Raw genomic sequence first — 16,537 nt, 5'->3', positions numbered from 1 at the left:
GCGTTTTATTTGATAGAGATTCAACCTGAGGTTGAAAGCTTTATTCGGCGTGTACTTGGCCTATCGAAACTCTAATAGAGAAGATGCCGAGAGAAGGAAGGTTTGTGATAAAAACATCGATATTCTCTCCTTAGGAATCCTATCTTAAATAACTGTCAAACGACGCATCCAATAATATGGGTGAAACAACATAGGCCTTTGTTTTGGCCACACTGAGTTACCCTGGGCGCGTTCGAGATCGTTGCCCCTACGATTACGTAGTGCTTTGATCTTGAAGTTGAACAAAAAGCCACCTAGTTTAGTCTCTGTTAAAGCTTAGTATAAATAAATTAAATTATGGATGCAAAATTTCGAAACCCAGTATCTCCCCTTACCTCAGTCCAACACATTTATGATTTAAACAAGTAGACTAGATCTAACAACATGAACAGTAATATGAGAAGATTAAAGTGATGGACGCAATAAGACCATAGATAAAACAGTACAACCTTGTTTAATAATTTCTTCTTGCATTAAATATTTTCAGAAGTAAATAGCTGTCTTTATTTATATGTAAAAGAGATATTTCAAGGGTGTTATTTATAACATCACACTCAAATTTAAAAATGGCCAATAACATTTTTTTGTTGGAAAAAATTATTTGAATTAGGTTTAGATTGTTGGCAGCTGGATGTCAGATCAAAATACTGTTATTCTATTGATTAATTTGTCCAAATCATTTCTCATCATTAGATCATACAGACGAAGATCTCGGTCACGAAGCATTTCTCGTGAACGGGAGAGAAAGAGACGCAGCCGATCGAGGAGTCGACCTAGAAGATCAAGATCGAGAGAAAGATCCCGAAGATCCAGATCTCGCGAGCGGAAAAGATCTCGATCTCGCGAAAGAAGGAGGTCAAGATCAAGGGATAGAAGGCGGTCACGATCCAGGGATAGACGTAGGTCAAAGAGGTCGAGATCTAGAGACAGAAAGTAAGGAACTTTTCAAACTAGGTTTTCAATTTCTTTTTATGCTTACTTTTGAATTTTCCAGAATTTTTTTTAAAAAAGGTTTGTTATATCATTTAATGACTCCTATAGAAAAAAAAGGACCATAAAATTGAAATGATTTCCATTGATAGTGGATTTTATAGTTATATTTTCTATCAATGTAGTAGAAAGTCAAGATCCAAAACCCCAGATAAGAAGAAGCGCAGTACATCTCCTGAGGCCGCAAGAAAATTGACTCATCGAGAAGGAGAGATCAGCGTGAAGGATGAACCGTTGGATAAGGTAGGTAACCTATCATAAGGGGGACCAATGTCAAAGACTGGCCACCTTAAAGGTGAGGACTAATGAACTTATAACTCAAAGTATTCATTAATATGGATGTGCCCAGTTAATATTGACCTTACAGCGATATGTATTTCCAAAATTTTCTTCTCCACTTTATGTCAATTTTTTTCATTAAATATTAAATAAATTTAGTTTTTTCTTTCATCATCAAAGGGTTTCAAAGTTATAAGTGATTTAAGTGAAAACCTTCTGCCCTTATTACCAGTAATCATCCATTTATCTATTCAAGTATACAATAAATTATATTATGGTCTATAATTCCAAATTCATGTAATATTGTGTATTTTCAAACACTGACTTCAGAACTCATCTTATGAATTACTTTGAAGTTGGAAATTCAAGAAAATCAGTAATATCTTTCAAGTTTTATTCAAGCACTACAAAAAACATTCAGCACACATTTAAGCAGTCTCTAGACACTATTTACAATTTTTAGCACTGCATCTGTAAAGAACAGTGTACACAAATTTGTTTAACCAAAGCATTAAAAATAGGTATGAAGACTAGAATAAACATTCCAATGTCAATGACAGTTAATTATTTTTTTTTAAATAGAGCAGATTTTAAGAAAAGTCCAGTAGGATTCTGGATTCCTCACTTTTCTATCATGATGTAGAGTTTAACTGCTTTGACTTTGTTCACTATGGTACCGGGGCATCCTGTTAGATGTTGATAATCTCTGATTGAAGATCCATTTTCCTTGTTGTGACAGGACCTTGCCACTTTCTCTTTGATATTTGACTGTTTAAGTTAGTGTTTATCCTGAGCCATACTCACTGTTGATATTTAACAGTTCTGACTGAAGTTACTTCAGATCATTGTTGTTGATATTTAACCGTTACACTGGGCTATCATTGTTCAACTGTTCCTACTGAAGTTACACTGAGCCACCATCATTGTCTGTGCGAACTTTTCCACCTGGATCTCCTCCACCCCCTCCTGGTTGTCATGGGGACGTTGAGGGAGGGTGATGTCGGGGTTGATGGTACTTGCCACACTGAGTGCGAGTTTCTGAGCTTGAGACCACTTGAGTTGTCGATACTGGCGGTACATGTGTTTGATGCCGTCAGCCACACACCGTCGCTTCAGCAGCTGGAGTGCTTTCCCCTTGTTTCCTGTCCTCATGGCGGCAATGGCTTGTTTTGTCAGCTGGGAAGTGTACTCATCTACAAAGGATTGTCATGTCATTAATTCATTTGTCCAGTGAACAAAAATTACAAATACCATAAGATTCCCACTACATTTTATGATTATCTGTCCCTTTCACAACATGCTGTTTAATTCCTTAGTTTATCAAGATAAGGATTAAGGAATTAAAAAAACCAGTGTTTTTACACAATCTTCAAAAGTATGCCTGGCATCACAGAGGTGATACTTGTATTTGTAATGTCAGCTTAGTTTCTTGTACAAGGTATAAAAGTTGTGTGGACCCCTGTTATGAAGTAACTATAGTTTTTCATTCTGTGTACCCAAGATTTTGAAAATGCTAGATAAACTTAAACAAAAGACTCCCGAGACTTACTGATTTGGATTATTTCTAGGACAGCCTTGTCATGTAATGACAGCAGGTGCTGGATCAAAGTTATTTCCCTTGCGGTAGAGGGTTGTACAAAAGTTTCTGTCATGACTAGATGTGTTAAGTCTTTTGGGCAATGATAAAGAATGAAGCCAGGGGAATTGAGTCTTAGTGATATACTATAAACCTCTCATCATTATTGAAATTTAATCTCCTTATTATTAGGTGTTTGAGCATATGAAAGTGCATTTTGAGTACCTTTGTAATAACTTAGAAAGAAATTAATTAATTAGGATCTCTGCAGTCCTTTGTAATTGTCAGAGAATTAGGTTGTTTGTCTTAAATGATACTAATGAGCTATAATTTTGCAGTAACTCCTTATTCACTGGGTTTTATACATTGATGTTAAATTGACATTCTTTCTAGGTACAATTGAAATAATATGTTTGTTTTTTTTATTAAGTTTTAATTTTGAATTTCAAAATTTATAAAGAAATTTAAAACAAAGTAATTCTAAAATATAATAGGTACACATTTTATTACACAGAATAGTTAAATAACTACAAAATAACTAAATACAATTATAAAAGTTACTTTAAACTAAAACAGGATTAATTAATAGATACCCAGTATATAAATGCTACATAGAATCATTTCTTTCATATCTATAGTGAAACAATAAACTGAAAATTGTGTGAGAGAAATGAACTACTATAGGGTTGACTTACCAAGGCAATGAATTTGTTGTCCAGCTTTGCTGTAGTTCTTGAGGAAATCAGTTAAAACATCAGAACTGGCCAGTAAGAGTTTCTTCTGCTGAATCTTTGTCATCATCTTAAAATTTACCTCTCTATCTTACATTAAAAAAACAATAATACCTAGTAGAGAGGCTAGCCTTTTAGTCTATTAACTTAGAATCTCAAGTATTTTTATAGGTGGATTAACTTTCTCTGTCTAATCCCTGTATACTTTTCAGACTTAGATAGCAGTGATGGTTGATTCTCTGTATAGTCTTATAAATACCCACTCTGATGAATTGTCACAGCAGGGGGGTGACACAACATTGCTTATTGGGGTGGGAAGTTAACTGTAAATTCAGCTGACAGGTGGACACAGCTCAGTGAGCACAGCCAGGTATACAGGGGACAGGTGTGGCTACCCGGAGATTGTTGTCACACCTGGTACACCTGTAATATTTAAACCTGTGTATATTGTGACAGGTGACCAGTCATAAAGATATATACACACACCTATATCAGTTTTATGTCATAATTTGTTTGTGTAAGTGAAAGATTGACCAGATTTTACATGTAAACTTGTACATACAAGTTAATAAAAAAGACAAAGATTGAAAAAAGAATATTTATTTATAATCACAGAAACAGCAAGAAAATAATTTAAGGCTGCTTATAAACTCCATTACATAATTTTACATATTTAATATGTAAAACAAATATAATGTAATTTTAAAAAACTAATGTAATTTACATTTTTTTTTTTTTTTTAACTGGATATATGTTAAAATTTTTTGTAGTTTATGTAAACTATTGCAAAACAATTAGAACAAACTTTTCATTTACTTGTTTTTTGCAACCAAATACAATAAAAAAAATTAATTCAATTCAATATATTTGTTAACATCCCCATGTTGGTATACAGTCAAAAAAAGAAATCAATAAAAGAAAAAAAAATTCTAACCCCAAAAATTTTCTTTAAGTTTAAAGAACAAATTTATTTTTGTTAGATTTACTAGTACATGTATATGTTATATCATCCACAATTAAAAATTCCAACAATATAAAGGAATTATTGTAATTATATTCAGGAAGAAGAGCAGAAAAGGTTGGAGATGGAGATGCAGAAACGTCGTGAGAGAATTGAGCAATGGCGGGCGGAGAGGAAAAAGAAGCAGGAACTGATCCCGATCAACATCGCCCCGGTCAGTAAGAAGTGGTCGTTAGAGGACGAAGATGATGACGACGAGGAGGAAGTAGAGGAGAAAAACATGGAGGATGGCGACGAGGTCGACCCACTGGACGCTTACATGCAGGTACGTATATAATGTGTGTTACCTGCAGACACATACGTGTAAAATATACAGGTCTCTATGTAATACTTGTATATTACATGCAGGTTTGTATTTAAGACATGTTACATACACGTCTCTGTGTAATACTAGTATTGTATTCCATGGATAATTTGCATATGCAAATCGGTAAAATAACCAAAGTAATATGGAATTTTAACTGTGTAAAATAAAACTTATGATTTAGAAAACGTATAAAGTAGTTTTCTTTATATTTTTAGGACATCATGACAGAAGTTAAACCCAAAGAAAAAGAAAAACCAAATGTAAGTTATGTACCGGAATGTCGTGTTTAGAAAAAAAAGTGAATTAGTCTTTTATAGTATCATTTCTTCTTAACTAAGTATCATTAATTTCGGTCACAATTGAGTAGATATCAGTGAATTTGTGAAGTTTATAAGGATGAATTATAATTATTGTTAGGGAGACGGAGTACAAAGTACGGGAAAAGTCACCATCATCACAGCAGTGGCCAAGAAAAAGGTCCAACCCGAGAAAGACAAAGGGGAACTGATGGAGAATAATGTAGATCTAATGGAGGTAAGAAACTGAATGAAGACACGTTGTACAGGTTCTGCTGTTAGACAGAAGTCTATAAAGAGACCAGTCAGTGTACAGTGTAAATTTATCAAGTTTTGATAACAGCTTTATAGTAAAATTACAAAAAGAAATAAACTAGAAAAATAGAAATTAATGTTATGTTTATATTGTTACTCTGTTTTGTTTGCATTGTTTTGTTTACTTTGTTTTGTTTATTTTGTTTACTTTATTTTGTTTACTTTGTAGTATTCTTCAGAAGAGGAGGAAGAGGACCTTGAGTCAACGTTTGCGAACATGAACAAGAAGAAAAAGGTACAACAGTTATTATAGTAGTGATTTATATGTAGTTCCTTAAGATGATGATGCTTTAGTTATATTGTTCAATATGGCACAATATGACAAGGGGACATACTGGCTAAAATTCATGTACACACATGTACAAAAAATCTACATGTGTATATTGCTTTCTCATTTTATATATAAGTGATTTATATCACATGACACATTTTACTACAAATTTACAGGTATTTCTTTTATATGTTTGACTAAATATTAAATGTGCACCATACACAAATATACAAAATAAACATGAACATTACACTTTGAAAAGTAAAAGTTATCTACTTCAAACTTGACTTTGATGCATGTAAAACAGAATTGAGTTCATACACATCATCATTTTGTATTTTTTCGCAGGATGCCATTGTGGTTAATCATGACAAGATTTACTACGCTGCGTTCAGGAAGAACTTTTATGTAGAAGTTCCAGAGATTGCCAACATGAGTGCTGAAGGTAGGATACTTTCTACTGCCGCTTACTGTGGTTTCATCAATTTTCGTTGGCAGCAATTTTCCTGGATTTTGTAAAACAGACGATTTTGAGGATACGTAATTTCGTAGACAAAAGCATTGCCTGTACAAATGAATATCATATTTATTAACTCAATGAACATTTGAATTTGTGGATCTGCTCAATAACAATTCCTCAAAAATTGGTGCTCAACGAATATTGATAAAACCGCAGTATTTAAATACCAGATATACGTAAATAAATGATTGCAACAAGTACCTATATAGGACCAAATGGGTCCAAGTGCATGAATTCATGATTTGTGAGCTAATAATGAAAAGGATGCTAATTGTTGTAAATTTACAGTTGATTAACAAAGTATTTAATATTTGTTATCATTGCACACTGTATTACTCATACGAGGAGGTTTAACCTAGACTTTGTTTTTTTATGTCAGATGTGGACGCCTACAGGTCAGAACTGGAGGGGATCAAGGTGCGAGGGAAGAACTGCCCCAAACCCATCAAGTCCTGGGCCCAGTGTGGCTGTAGCAAGAAAATCATGGAGGTCTTCAGAAAGTCAGTACTATTCATAGCTCCAATAATTTTGTAGTTAGATGATTAAATGACTTTAAAAGAAAGAAAAAAAGAAGAAATAGATTACAATTCAGGACACAGTTTGGCTATGATAAAAGTTTCCTATTTTATGATATGGTAATATTTTGTAGAAACAATTTTGAGAAGCCGACCCCAATTCAGTGCCAAGCAATCCCAGCTGTCATGTCAGGAAGAGACCTGATTGGAATCGCCAAGACAGGAAGTGGGAAGACCCTGGCCTTCCTGGTGCCGCTGTTCCGACACATCCTGGATCAACCTCCCCTGGACGAGAACGACGGACCAATAGGTAACTAATATCACCTCTACTGGCGAAGCGTATAAAGACTAAGTTAGATTTCTTTGAAGGGAACAATTTTTATTAGAGGCATAATCTCAAACAAATAGTCTCAACACACATGACTGGTGTTTTTGATATGTATATATAGACAAAAATCACACAGTAAGTTAAAATATTTCAGCCATCATCATGACTCCAACAAGAGAGCTGGCCATGCAGATAACCTCAGAGTGCAAAAAGTTCACAAAACCCCTGGGACTGAAGGCAGTGTGTGTGTACGGGGGGACGGGAATATCGGAGCAAATCGCTGAGTTAAAGCGAGGCTGCGAGATCATCGTGTGTACCCCAGGACGGATGATTGACATGTTATCAGCAAATAACGGTTAGTGTTGTAATGATACGTTTATAAGTCCTCTATACACTTTTGTTTTATCTTGAATATGGATGGTAATTACATAGGGCGTACCATGTTACAGGTTACTTTCAAGATAGTCCGATGTTTTCTTGTAAATATTCTTATGTCTTAAAAAATTAAATATGCATGAAATTGTCATTAAATATGCATTTTGATAAATAGCCTAAAGAATTTTATCAAACCAATAGAGCGATCTCAAAAATAGGACTACATAAGTTGAAAATAAATTGCAATGTCTTGGCATATTTTCACAACAATATGATAAGCAGAAAATGTATGTTACATGGTATACAGCATATTTAATTAGCTCTGAAAAATAATGTCAGTTTATTAGAAGTTAGTGTTTACAACTACTACTGGAAAGCAAAATACTAGATGAGAAATGTAAATAGATGATTGTGAGCCCAGTGGGTACGTCTAATGGTTGTTTTGGGTGAAAGTGGGGACCAGTATTCCACACATACAGTGTAATACCTTTGTTTCTTTTGACCAGGATAGGACAACTCTTGTAACAGTTTATTTCAGACCTCATATGACCTTCACCTCTACAATGGATCAGTTGCCATGGAGATCATTGTTACTATGGTGAGATACAGGAGAAGAGGACTCAAATATCACAATGATGCATGCAAACGTTTACTGTAAAATCAGTCATGGTTTACTCCTCACCTAATGTTTATTGCTGAAATTTTCAGTTTATACAGTATTTTGATGACATATTTTTTAAAAGATATATTCTTGACAGTGCATAAGGCATTAAGTTATTATAAACTAAAATTATGAATATGCATTGTTTATCTTTGAAAATATTACAGGAATCCCAGAATCTTCGGGCATGCCTTACTTTTAAGTCCAGCTTTAACTACTGATATATCAATATGTGTCAAACAAGTTATGTCATGAGCTGCACAAAAAAAGAAAGCCACATTATCATATTTTACAATTCATATTTAAAACTTACAATATCAGATTTATATTAGTGAAAAGCCTACGCAAGATAAGAAGAAAACATGGGTTTTTTCCCTTAGAGATGTTATTTGAAGAAACACTGTACTAATTCCCCCAGTCTGATATTTGTTTCTTTGCAGGTCGTGTGACCAACTTAAGAAGGTGTACATATGTTGTGTTGGATGAGGCAGACAGAATGTTTGACATGGGGTTTGAACCTCAGGTTAGTAAAACAAATATATTGTGGTGACTCTGAGAAAAAGAATAATTTTATGCTCTCTAACAGAAACTACTGCAAAGCCTGAAAGTTTGTGTAGGAGTGTTAAACATTGATCTACTCTCTGTGATGTTTAATGATTTATTGAATCTTTCTGTGTGCTACACACAGGTGACAAAAATCGTGGACAGCATACGGCCAGACAGACAGACGGTGATGTTCTCTGCCACATTCCCACGTCAGATGGAGGCTCTTGCCAGGAAGATTCTACAGAAGCCAATCGAAGTCCAGGTCGGAGGTCGCAGCGTCGTCTGTAAAGATGTCGACCAGAATGTGGTGAGTGAGTCAAAACTAGAAGTTAAAAACATCTCCAAATATAACTTTATAGAAAAACAGAATTTTCTGTTCCAAGCTTCCAAAGATATCTTTGTTAATATTTAAGGTAAATCACTAAATGATTCTCAAAGTTGAACATGTATGCATTTATCTTAACTTAAGCTTGCATTGCATATAAATGTAACTAATATTTTCATTGTTAAAAAAAAATACCCTCAAAACCAAAAAAGGAAGCTGTTTCAATGCAATTTATCAAACAAATAAAAATTTAAGATTTATGTTTCCAGAAATTGTTTTGAACCTATGTCTGGTTGATTTTCTTCTGAAATATCAACATTACGTATTTATCCTGTCATGTAAGCTTTATTTTGTAGATTGTTATAGACGAGGATAAGAAGTTCCTGAAGCTGTTAGAGTTACTGGGGATCTACCAAGAGAGGGGCAGTGTGCTGGTCTTTGTGGACAAACAGGAGCATGCAGACGAGCTGATGAAGGAGCTGATGACCCACTCCTACCCTTGTATGTCCCTCCACGGGGGGATAGACCAGTATGACCGCGACAGCACAATCGTGGATTTCAAAAATGGAAACATCAAGCTTCTAGTGGCCACCTCTGTAGCGGCCCGCGGACTAGACGTTAAACATCTGATTCTGGTCGTCAATTACGACTGTCCTAATCACTACGAAGACTACGTTCACAGATGTGGGTATGTCAGTTATACACATCTAGCAAACTTTTATCTAGACTTTGGAACTGTTTGCTTAATTATTATTCGTGACATATACTCATGTACATGTATGATCAAGAAGTGCATAGCTTCCTGCATTTTGAAATTTCCTTTCAAACAGTTTAACTGACTTGAAATATTATGTATCAAAGATTCAAACTGTTGTACCTTTATGATTCACACTTATTGTGTATACTGATACACATGCAATTACATGTACATGCATTTGTACTCATGTTCCTCACCCAGAAACTATGGTGTGTGAATTGCTCTTTAAAATTACATTTCTGATTTCAGTCGTACAGGCAGAGCAGGAAACAAGGGCTATGCCTTCACTTTTATAACTCCTGAGCAGGAGAGGTATGCAGGGGACATAATCAAGGCTCTAGAGTTGTCTGGAGCCACTGTGAACTCTGACCTGGAGAAACTGTGGAATGACTACAAGGAAAGAGCTAAGGCGGTAAGTTATACATAACGGCTGTAAGTCTTAATTAAGGCTGTATATCAAATAAAAAGGCTGTAAGTTAGGCACATAAGTGACAGGGAGGTTTGTTACCTCTTAACTTTCGTGACACCTTTTTTTTGTGAGACAGTAACTGTCCCTTTATTAGGGAGACAAAATTTTCACAAGTTGTGGTTATTGCTCTATAATGGAATACTGTTATATGCGAGGATTTGTTTAAAGCACATTGTCTGGCATAATTATGCAAAAATTAAGTTCTTGCGAACAAAAATTGATTTAGAGTACTTGTCATCATTTGTTCCCCAAGTTCTACTGGGATCAGATACACAATGTAAAATGTAGTAAAAGTAGTATTCTGAATTTCTTTTTTTTCGTTCAGTAAAACTAACTTTATGTATGTGAAGTTTTCAAAGTGATTGTTGATGATGTCATGCAATGTAAAATCAAACATAACAACAAGATACCTCTCACTAATCTTTGTACATGTAATGTTAACACAGGAGGGTAAGACCGTGAAGAGTTCCAGTGGTTTCCTGGGGAAGGGATTTAAGTTTGATGAGACAGAGGCGCAGCTTGCTAATGAGAGGAAGAAACTACAGAAGGCTGCCCTCGGACTTCAGGACTCGGATGATGAGGACTCTGGTGTAGATGTAAGTGTGATCATACATAAATCATTAAATACAAAATTAACAAAAACAGCAAGTTTTTTAACTCTATAAATTTAAAGCTTAACACATTCAAGTATAGATAAATATCTTCTTTTCAGCTTATCTAAATATAAACCATTAAAGCTATGGTCTTCTTAAGGACCAGATTTTTTTTCTTTAAAGTTATAAAAATTGTTAAAATTGAATACTGTAAACCTGCTTTAATTCGCATGCGAGAAATATCCACGATTGTGCAACCTACTTTTATTCAAATATTAATTGTAGGCAACCATTAATTTTTTTTTATATTTGTAGACAATATTTCCATAGTTGCAAATATTTAGCGATTTCTTTCAACCAATTGGGAAAGGGTACGGTACCGGTTCAATTGAGAAAAATAACATAGAAGAAAAACGAGAATTTTCTCTCATTTATGCAAATCCCACATATTTAGCGTTTATTCCAAATTAATTACCTATTACTCCTTGTTTAAAGAATAAGCAACAAGTACTGTTTGTTTTTTATATCAACGTCCCATGTTTTCACATTTTCATGCTTTAATTTGTCAAAATGTATGACAATACGCTGTCTAAACCACAAGTCCCGCCAAATTACGACTTTCTCTACTTTCTATTTAAGTGGAAGTGAAACAATTGGTCAACTTGTACAATGTTTCATTTAACAAGAAATACAATGTCGTCATAATCTGTTGCATCACAGTTGAATTGGGAATATTTAGTCACAGAATTGGGAAAAAATTAACGTATTTTGGCATTGGGAATGGTGCCGTTTATCAGTACCAGTTATATAAGGGAAAAAACGCTGATATTAATTGCAGTGAATTGATTTCAAATTGTCAAATCACAAATTTTGAATTGAATAATGAAGTTGGTTTACAGTATGTTTGATAATACAATAAAAGAGGTTGAAACATTACTGACAGATTAATGTTTGTGTGCCTTTAGATTGACCAACAGATAGAGGATATGTTTGCTAGTGTAAAGAGAGTGACCGACATAGCCAAGCCCCAGGTTATTTCTAACCCCGCCACAGGGGCTGGGGCTCTCCCCACAGGACAGTCAAACCAACAAAAACTGGCCCTAGCCAAGCAGCTGGCCGCCAAAATCAACATGGCCAAGAAAATTGGCCCCGACGCAAGGGACATCACTCAGCAGGCGGCTAAGTTTATCTTATCTGACGAAGGCTTTGCTCCAAAAGTTGCAGTAAGTCTGGCATTTATATTTAATTTGATGTCTGTATGTCATGCAATCTCTATTTTTTCTCCAATTTTAAATTCATCTTAATATCTTCAGAATTGCTTTATCCAAAAGTTGTTATGTACAATGATTGACATCAAACATCTTTAAATCATTTTACAGTCAAAGACAATAGCAGAACAAACAGCAGAGAAGATAAATGCCAAGTTGGGATATAGGCCTCCATCTGAGGATGAAGACGGAGAAAACAGTAACGCAGAGACGTTCAAACGCTACGAAGAAGAGCTGGAAATTAACGACTTCCCACAAACGGCCAGATGGAAGGTCACATCTAAGGTACACACAGATCTGCTCAAAGATAGGGATCTTTTGTACGAAGTACATTATAATTTGATTCAGTAACCTAAGTGACTACTGGTTACTATTGGTTTTCATCTCACATTCTGAAATGAAAGATCCTCAGGAATATGATAGAATTTTTAAAACGTCTTCATCTGCTGGACATATAGCCAGCAAATTGTTTACATTTTAGAAATGAGTCCTTCCGTCATATTGTAAACTTCATGCCCCAATATGTATATTTTCATATGCATATCTATATTTTATTTCTTTATACCCTAACTCTGAATGAGAGGGGGTATACTGTTTTACCTTTGTTATTTCTCTTTTTAGGCCATAAAAAAATCATTCCTTGGTTCTCAGGCCCTCCCTCATTTCTTCCAAAGGTGCCTCATTGACCATTTTTATTGCTAAATCAATAAAATAAAAACAACAAATCACCTCCCTGATCATTTTTTGAGGTTTTGTACAATGTAAAAAGCTGCTTTATCATGTTTTGGGGGCAATAAAAAAGTAAAAAAAAAAGTCTTCCTTCCTCATCATATTTCTTGAAAAAAGACCTGAAAACCAAGGAATTAACTTTGCATGGCCTTAATGGTAATGCATGTTTCATTGTTGAAATAATGGTTGTTGATTTCTGTTGTATAGGAGGCCTTGGCTCAGATCTGTGAGTACTCGGAGGCAGGAATCACGGTGAGAGGGACCTACTTCCCCCCGAATAAAGAGCCCAAGGAGGGGGAGAGGAAGCTCTACCTGGCCATTGAAGCCACCAGTGACATGGCCATACAGAAAGCCAAGAAAGAGATCACTCGACTCATCAAGGACGAACTTATACGACTGGTAAGTCAATATATCACTCGACTCATCAAAGACAAACTTATATGACTGGTAAGTCAATATATCACTCGACTCATCAAAGATGAACTTATACGACTGGTAAGTCAATATATCACTCTACTCATCAAAGATTAGCTTACACGACTGGTAAGTCAATATATCACTGATCTCATCAAAGACGAGCTTATACGACTGGTAAGTCAATGTATCACTGATCTCATCACGGTCAAGCTTATACAACTGGTAAGTTAATATATCACTGATCTCATCACGGTCAAGCTTATACGATTGGTAAATCTTAATATAATGCTCAACTCATCAAGGATTAGCTTGTATGTGTCAGAGTGGTAAGTTATATTATACACTGAATTTATCAAGAATGAACTGAGTAGAGCTGGGGAATCTTAATACATGTATATCATTTGACCAGCTTGTACAATCAGCAAGTCTTAATATATCACTGGAGTCTTCAAGGATGAATGGTTAGATTTAATTCTGTGACCTGTGAAAAGTAAGGCTTTCAGTTAATATAATTATTCTTTAAGATAGCAGCAAGAGCTTCAGAGCACAATATGCAATCCAAGTAGAATGACAAAAATGTTTCTCATTACAATATTTTTTCTATAATTATAATTATACATGTAGGTCATAATATTGTTGTATGTTACAAGCTATATCTATTTATATTATACCTTCATGTAAATTAGTTGAATCTGATTGGTCGAGAAACATTTGTTAAAAAACACCTTTACCCGCTGAATAATGAAGCCATGCCCTCCAGCGTAGCAACAGTAAACAGTGCTTGACGACAGATGATATTCCAAAAAATAGCGACTGTGCAGAATTTATGCACGCACGGTTCACTGTTATATGTAATTTTATAAAACATTCAGTATAATATAATAAATATTGCATGTAGATGAGTGTAACATTGAAAATTTTCACCCCTTTGAAAACCATTGTAACCTCAGCTGTGCCTCGGTTGACAATGGTTTTCTTGGGGTGAAAATTTTCAATTTTACACTCAACTACATGCAATATTTATTTGTGTTGAGTAAAACTTTTAAATCAATTCTTTAATACTGTAATCAATTTTACATTTTTATTGCAGCAAAATTCCTACCAACCCATCAACAAAGGAAGATACAAGGTGTTGTAAGAGAAAAACAGAGGGGTGGATCAAGAGAACTAGGGTCAAGACTTCATTCACATCTAGTGATAAACATTTTTCTTTTAAGATTCATTTTGCACTTTATGTTGCATACTAAACAAGCTTTTTACTGTTTCATACTAAATAATCTTTTATAATGAATGAAATTTTCTTACATGTATGTTTGTGATGGATAGGAAAGGAAATATTAAACAATGTTGATGTATGATAATGAGTTTTGTTTCTGAAATCAGTTAATTTGGTTGAGTAAGTAGATGGGTAATAAAACACTGACATTGTCATTTATTACTGATACATTTATTAAGTATTGTGGAAAATAGATAGAGTTTATCTACTGAAGTGTCCTCCCAAATGAGCACAGGGTTGAGGGTAGTTAGATTACAAACTTGATGAGAGATAAAGCAGCTTGTATCATTTGATTTTGGTAATAAGTAAATTAGACCTTAACATTTTGTTTGGGACCACTTTTGTAATCAGTGACAGCTTACTTTGTAAATCAGTTAGATTATATTCACTTTGGTAGTAGAAGTCAAAATTTCTTTCCATGTTGCCCAAAACATCAATCTTAAATTAAACAAAAATAATTAAAACAAATACAAATTGGTTGAGTCCATTAGCTGGAACATTATCTCCCAATTCAAAATATAGCACAATGTATCACTGTGTGTGTATGTCTCTGTTCTCATGATAATGTTCTCACTTATTTTCAAGACATTTTATGACCTATACATGTATTTATCAGAGATGTATGTAGTTACAATGTTTCTAAGTATGTTTCATTGTACCAGTCAAGATTTCAGATGCTGTAATTTCAGCTAAAGAAGTTAAAGTTACTGGATCAGGTCTCATTTCAAGTAACTATATTATGTTGACCAAACTGACTTGGAATATACATCTAAAGATGCACATGACTTGCTTTGGATGTTGGATCTGACCAACACATATCAAAGCAAATTTTATAAATTTTGCATCTAGGGATGCACTACAAGGTTCTTACATGTAGTTTAGTGAGGAGCTTTGCCATACTAAAACAATCTTTATTGAAGTGAACTTTGTATAAATCTCTGATGAGCTATGTTTTTATCACCTCAACCAGTTGGCGGAGCCTAAGTATTATGCAATATCCTTTGAAGCTGTTTTATATATATATATATATATATATATTGTAAATGCTCTATTGTTCTTAAGTTTCATTAATGATACATATAGTGGATGTTTCATTATAACATTCAGGTATCTGATGCTACGTCTCCATCCAATATTTGACTAATGAATGACGTTCATGAGACCGAGTCCAGATCAGTAAGCTCTGAAGCTCCAAATGATTTCTGTGTTACAAAATGATTGACAAATTTTTACAACCGAGTTCAACCGAGACTTATACGGAGATAATACCTCCATATACTTACAATATTTACAAAAAATCCTAGCCATGTTACAGATACTTAGTAAGTATTAGTGAATTGTGATTTTAAATCTTAGGAATATGAAAACTGGTGAATGTTTTTCATGTCTCTAGACTTGTACTTTGGGCTTGATTTGAATTAAACTTCTCTTTGTAAGTCTAACACGCTGATCAACTGTATTGGATTCATTTTTTTTTTCAGAGAAATGAAAGGAGCTATCGTTTAAATCAATTTTCAGAAAATTCCAATCATTAGTTTTTGACCCTGATCCATGAAGTGGTTATTTTTTTTAAATTCCATTTAAATCTATTTTATTTTATAAATTACTAGCGCATGAAATTTAAATGTACATTTGCGTTGACATACGTAAAGGCTATTTTCAACTGTGTCTTTGTTCTACTTTTAAATCTATTAAGTGCACTGCATTCTTCAAAGCCGCACAGTTTTTAATCTTATGTAACTTGACCTTGAACAACAATTTTTAAAAAATCTATTTTATTTATAGTTCACGTGTATCCTGATTTAATGCATAAAAGTAGACCATGCTGTTTTCTATAAACATTGGGTTTTTTTAAAGATAAAAAATGGAAATAAACCCAGAGAATTGGCGCTGACCCAAATTGTGCCATTTATTAGGAAAAAATAAACAAGTA

General features: G+C 34.2%; 2 protein-coding genes across 3 annotated transcripts; one reads left to right on the top strand and one right to left on the bottom strand.

The window, feature by feature from the left end:
- Positions 1–7: 7 nt before the first annotated feature.
- Positions 8–14,759, top strand: LOC134247811 (probable ATP-dependent RNA helicase DDX46). The gene is made up of 20 exons (XM_062730202.1): positions 8–100; positions 733–972; positions 1,155–1,272; positions 4,677–4,901; positions 5,159–5,203; positions 5,361–5,477; positions 5,724–5,789; positions 6,174–6,270; positions 6,725–6,845; positions 6,995–7,170; positions 7,343–7,543; positions 8,665–8,747; positions 8,913–9,077; positions 9,452–9,783; positions 10,102–10,264; positions 10,768–10,917; positions 11,880–12,137; positions 12,294–12,467; positions 13,119–13,310; positions 14,419–14,759. The coding sequence occupies exons 1-20, from the start codon at positions 84–86 to the stop codon at positions 14,464–14,466; spliced, it is 2,988 nt and encodes a 995-aa protein (XP_062586186.1). The 5' UTR covers positions 8–83; the 3' UTR covers positions 14,467–14,759.
- LOC134247815 (uncharacterized) lies at positions 2,164–4,283 on the bottom strand. Of its 2 annotated transcripts, none has more exons than XM_062730209.1 (2): positions 3,580–4,283; positions 2,164–2,501 (listed from the first exon to the last, which is right to left on the bottom strand). In XM_062730209.1, the coding sequence occupies exons 1-2, from the start codon at positions 3,683–3,685 to the stop codon at positions 2,194–2,196; spliced, it is 414 nt and encodes a 137-aa protein (XP_062586193.1). In that variant the 5' UTR covers positions 3,686–4,283; the 3' UTR covers positions 2,164–2,193. The 2 variants fall into 2 exon arrangements, with proteins under 2 accessions (XP_062586193.1, XP_062586192.1); XM_062730208.1 differs by lacking the exon at positions 3,580–4,283 and adding an exon at positions 2,858–3,214.
- Positions 14,760–16,537: the final 1,778 nt, after the last annotated feature.

Source organism: Saccostrea cucullata, unplaced genomic scaffold (genome assembly GCF_032062105.1).
Source record: "Saccostrea cucullata isolate Sc308-1 unplaced genomic scaffold, CSIRO_AGI_Scuc_v1 ctg295, whole genome shotgun sequence".
Lineage (NCBI taxonomy): Eukaryota > Metazoa > Mollusca > Bivalvia > Ostreida > Ostreidae > Saccostrea > Saccostrea cuccullata.
Note: the sequence above shows the minus strand (reverse complement) of the source record. Positions and strands in the feature narration are given on the sequence as shown.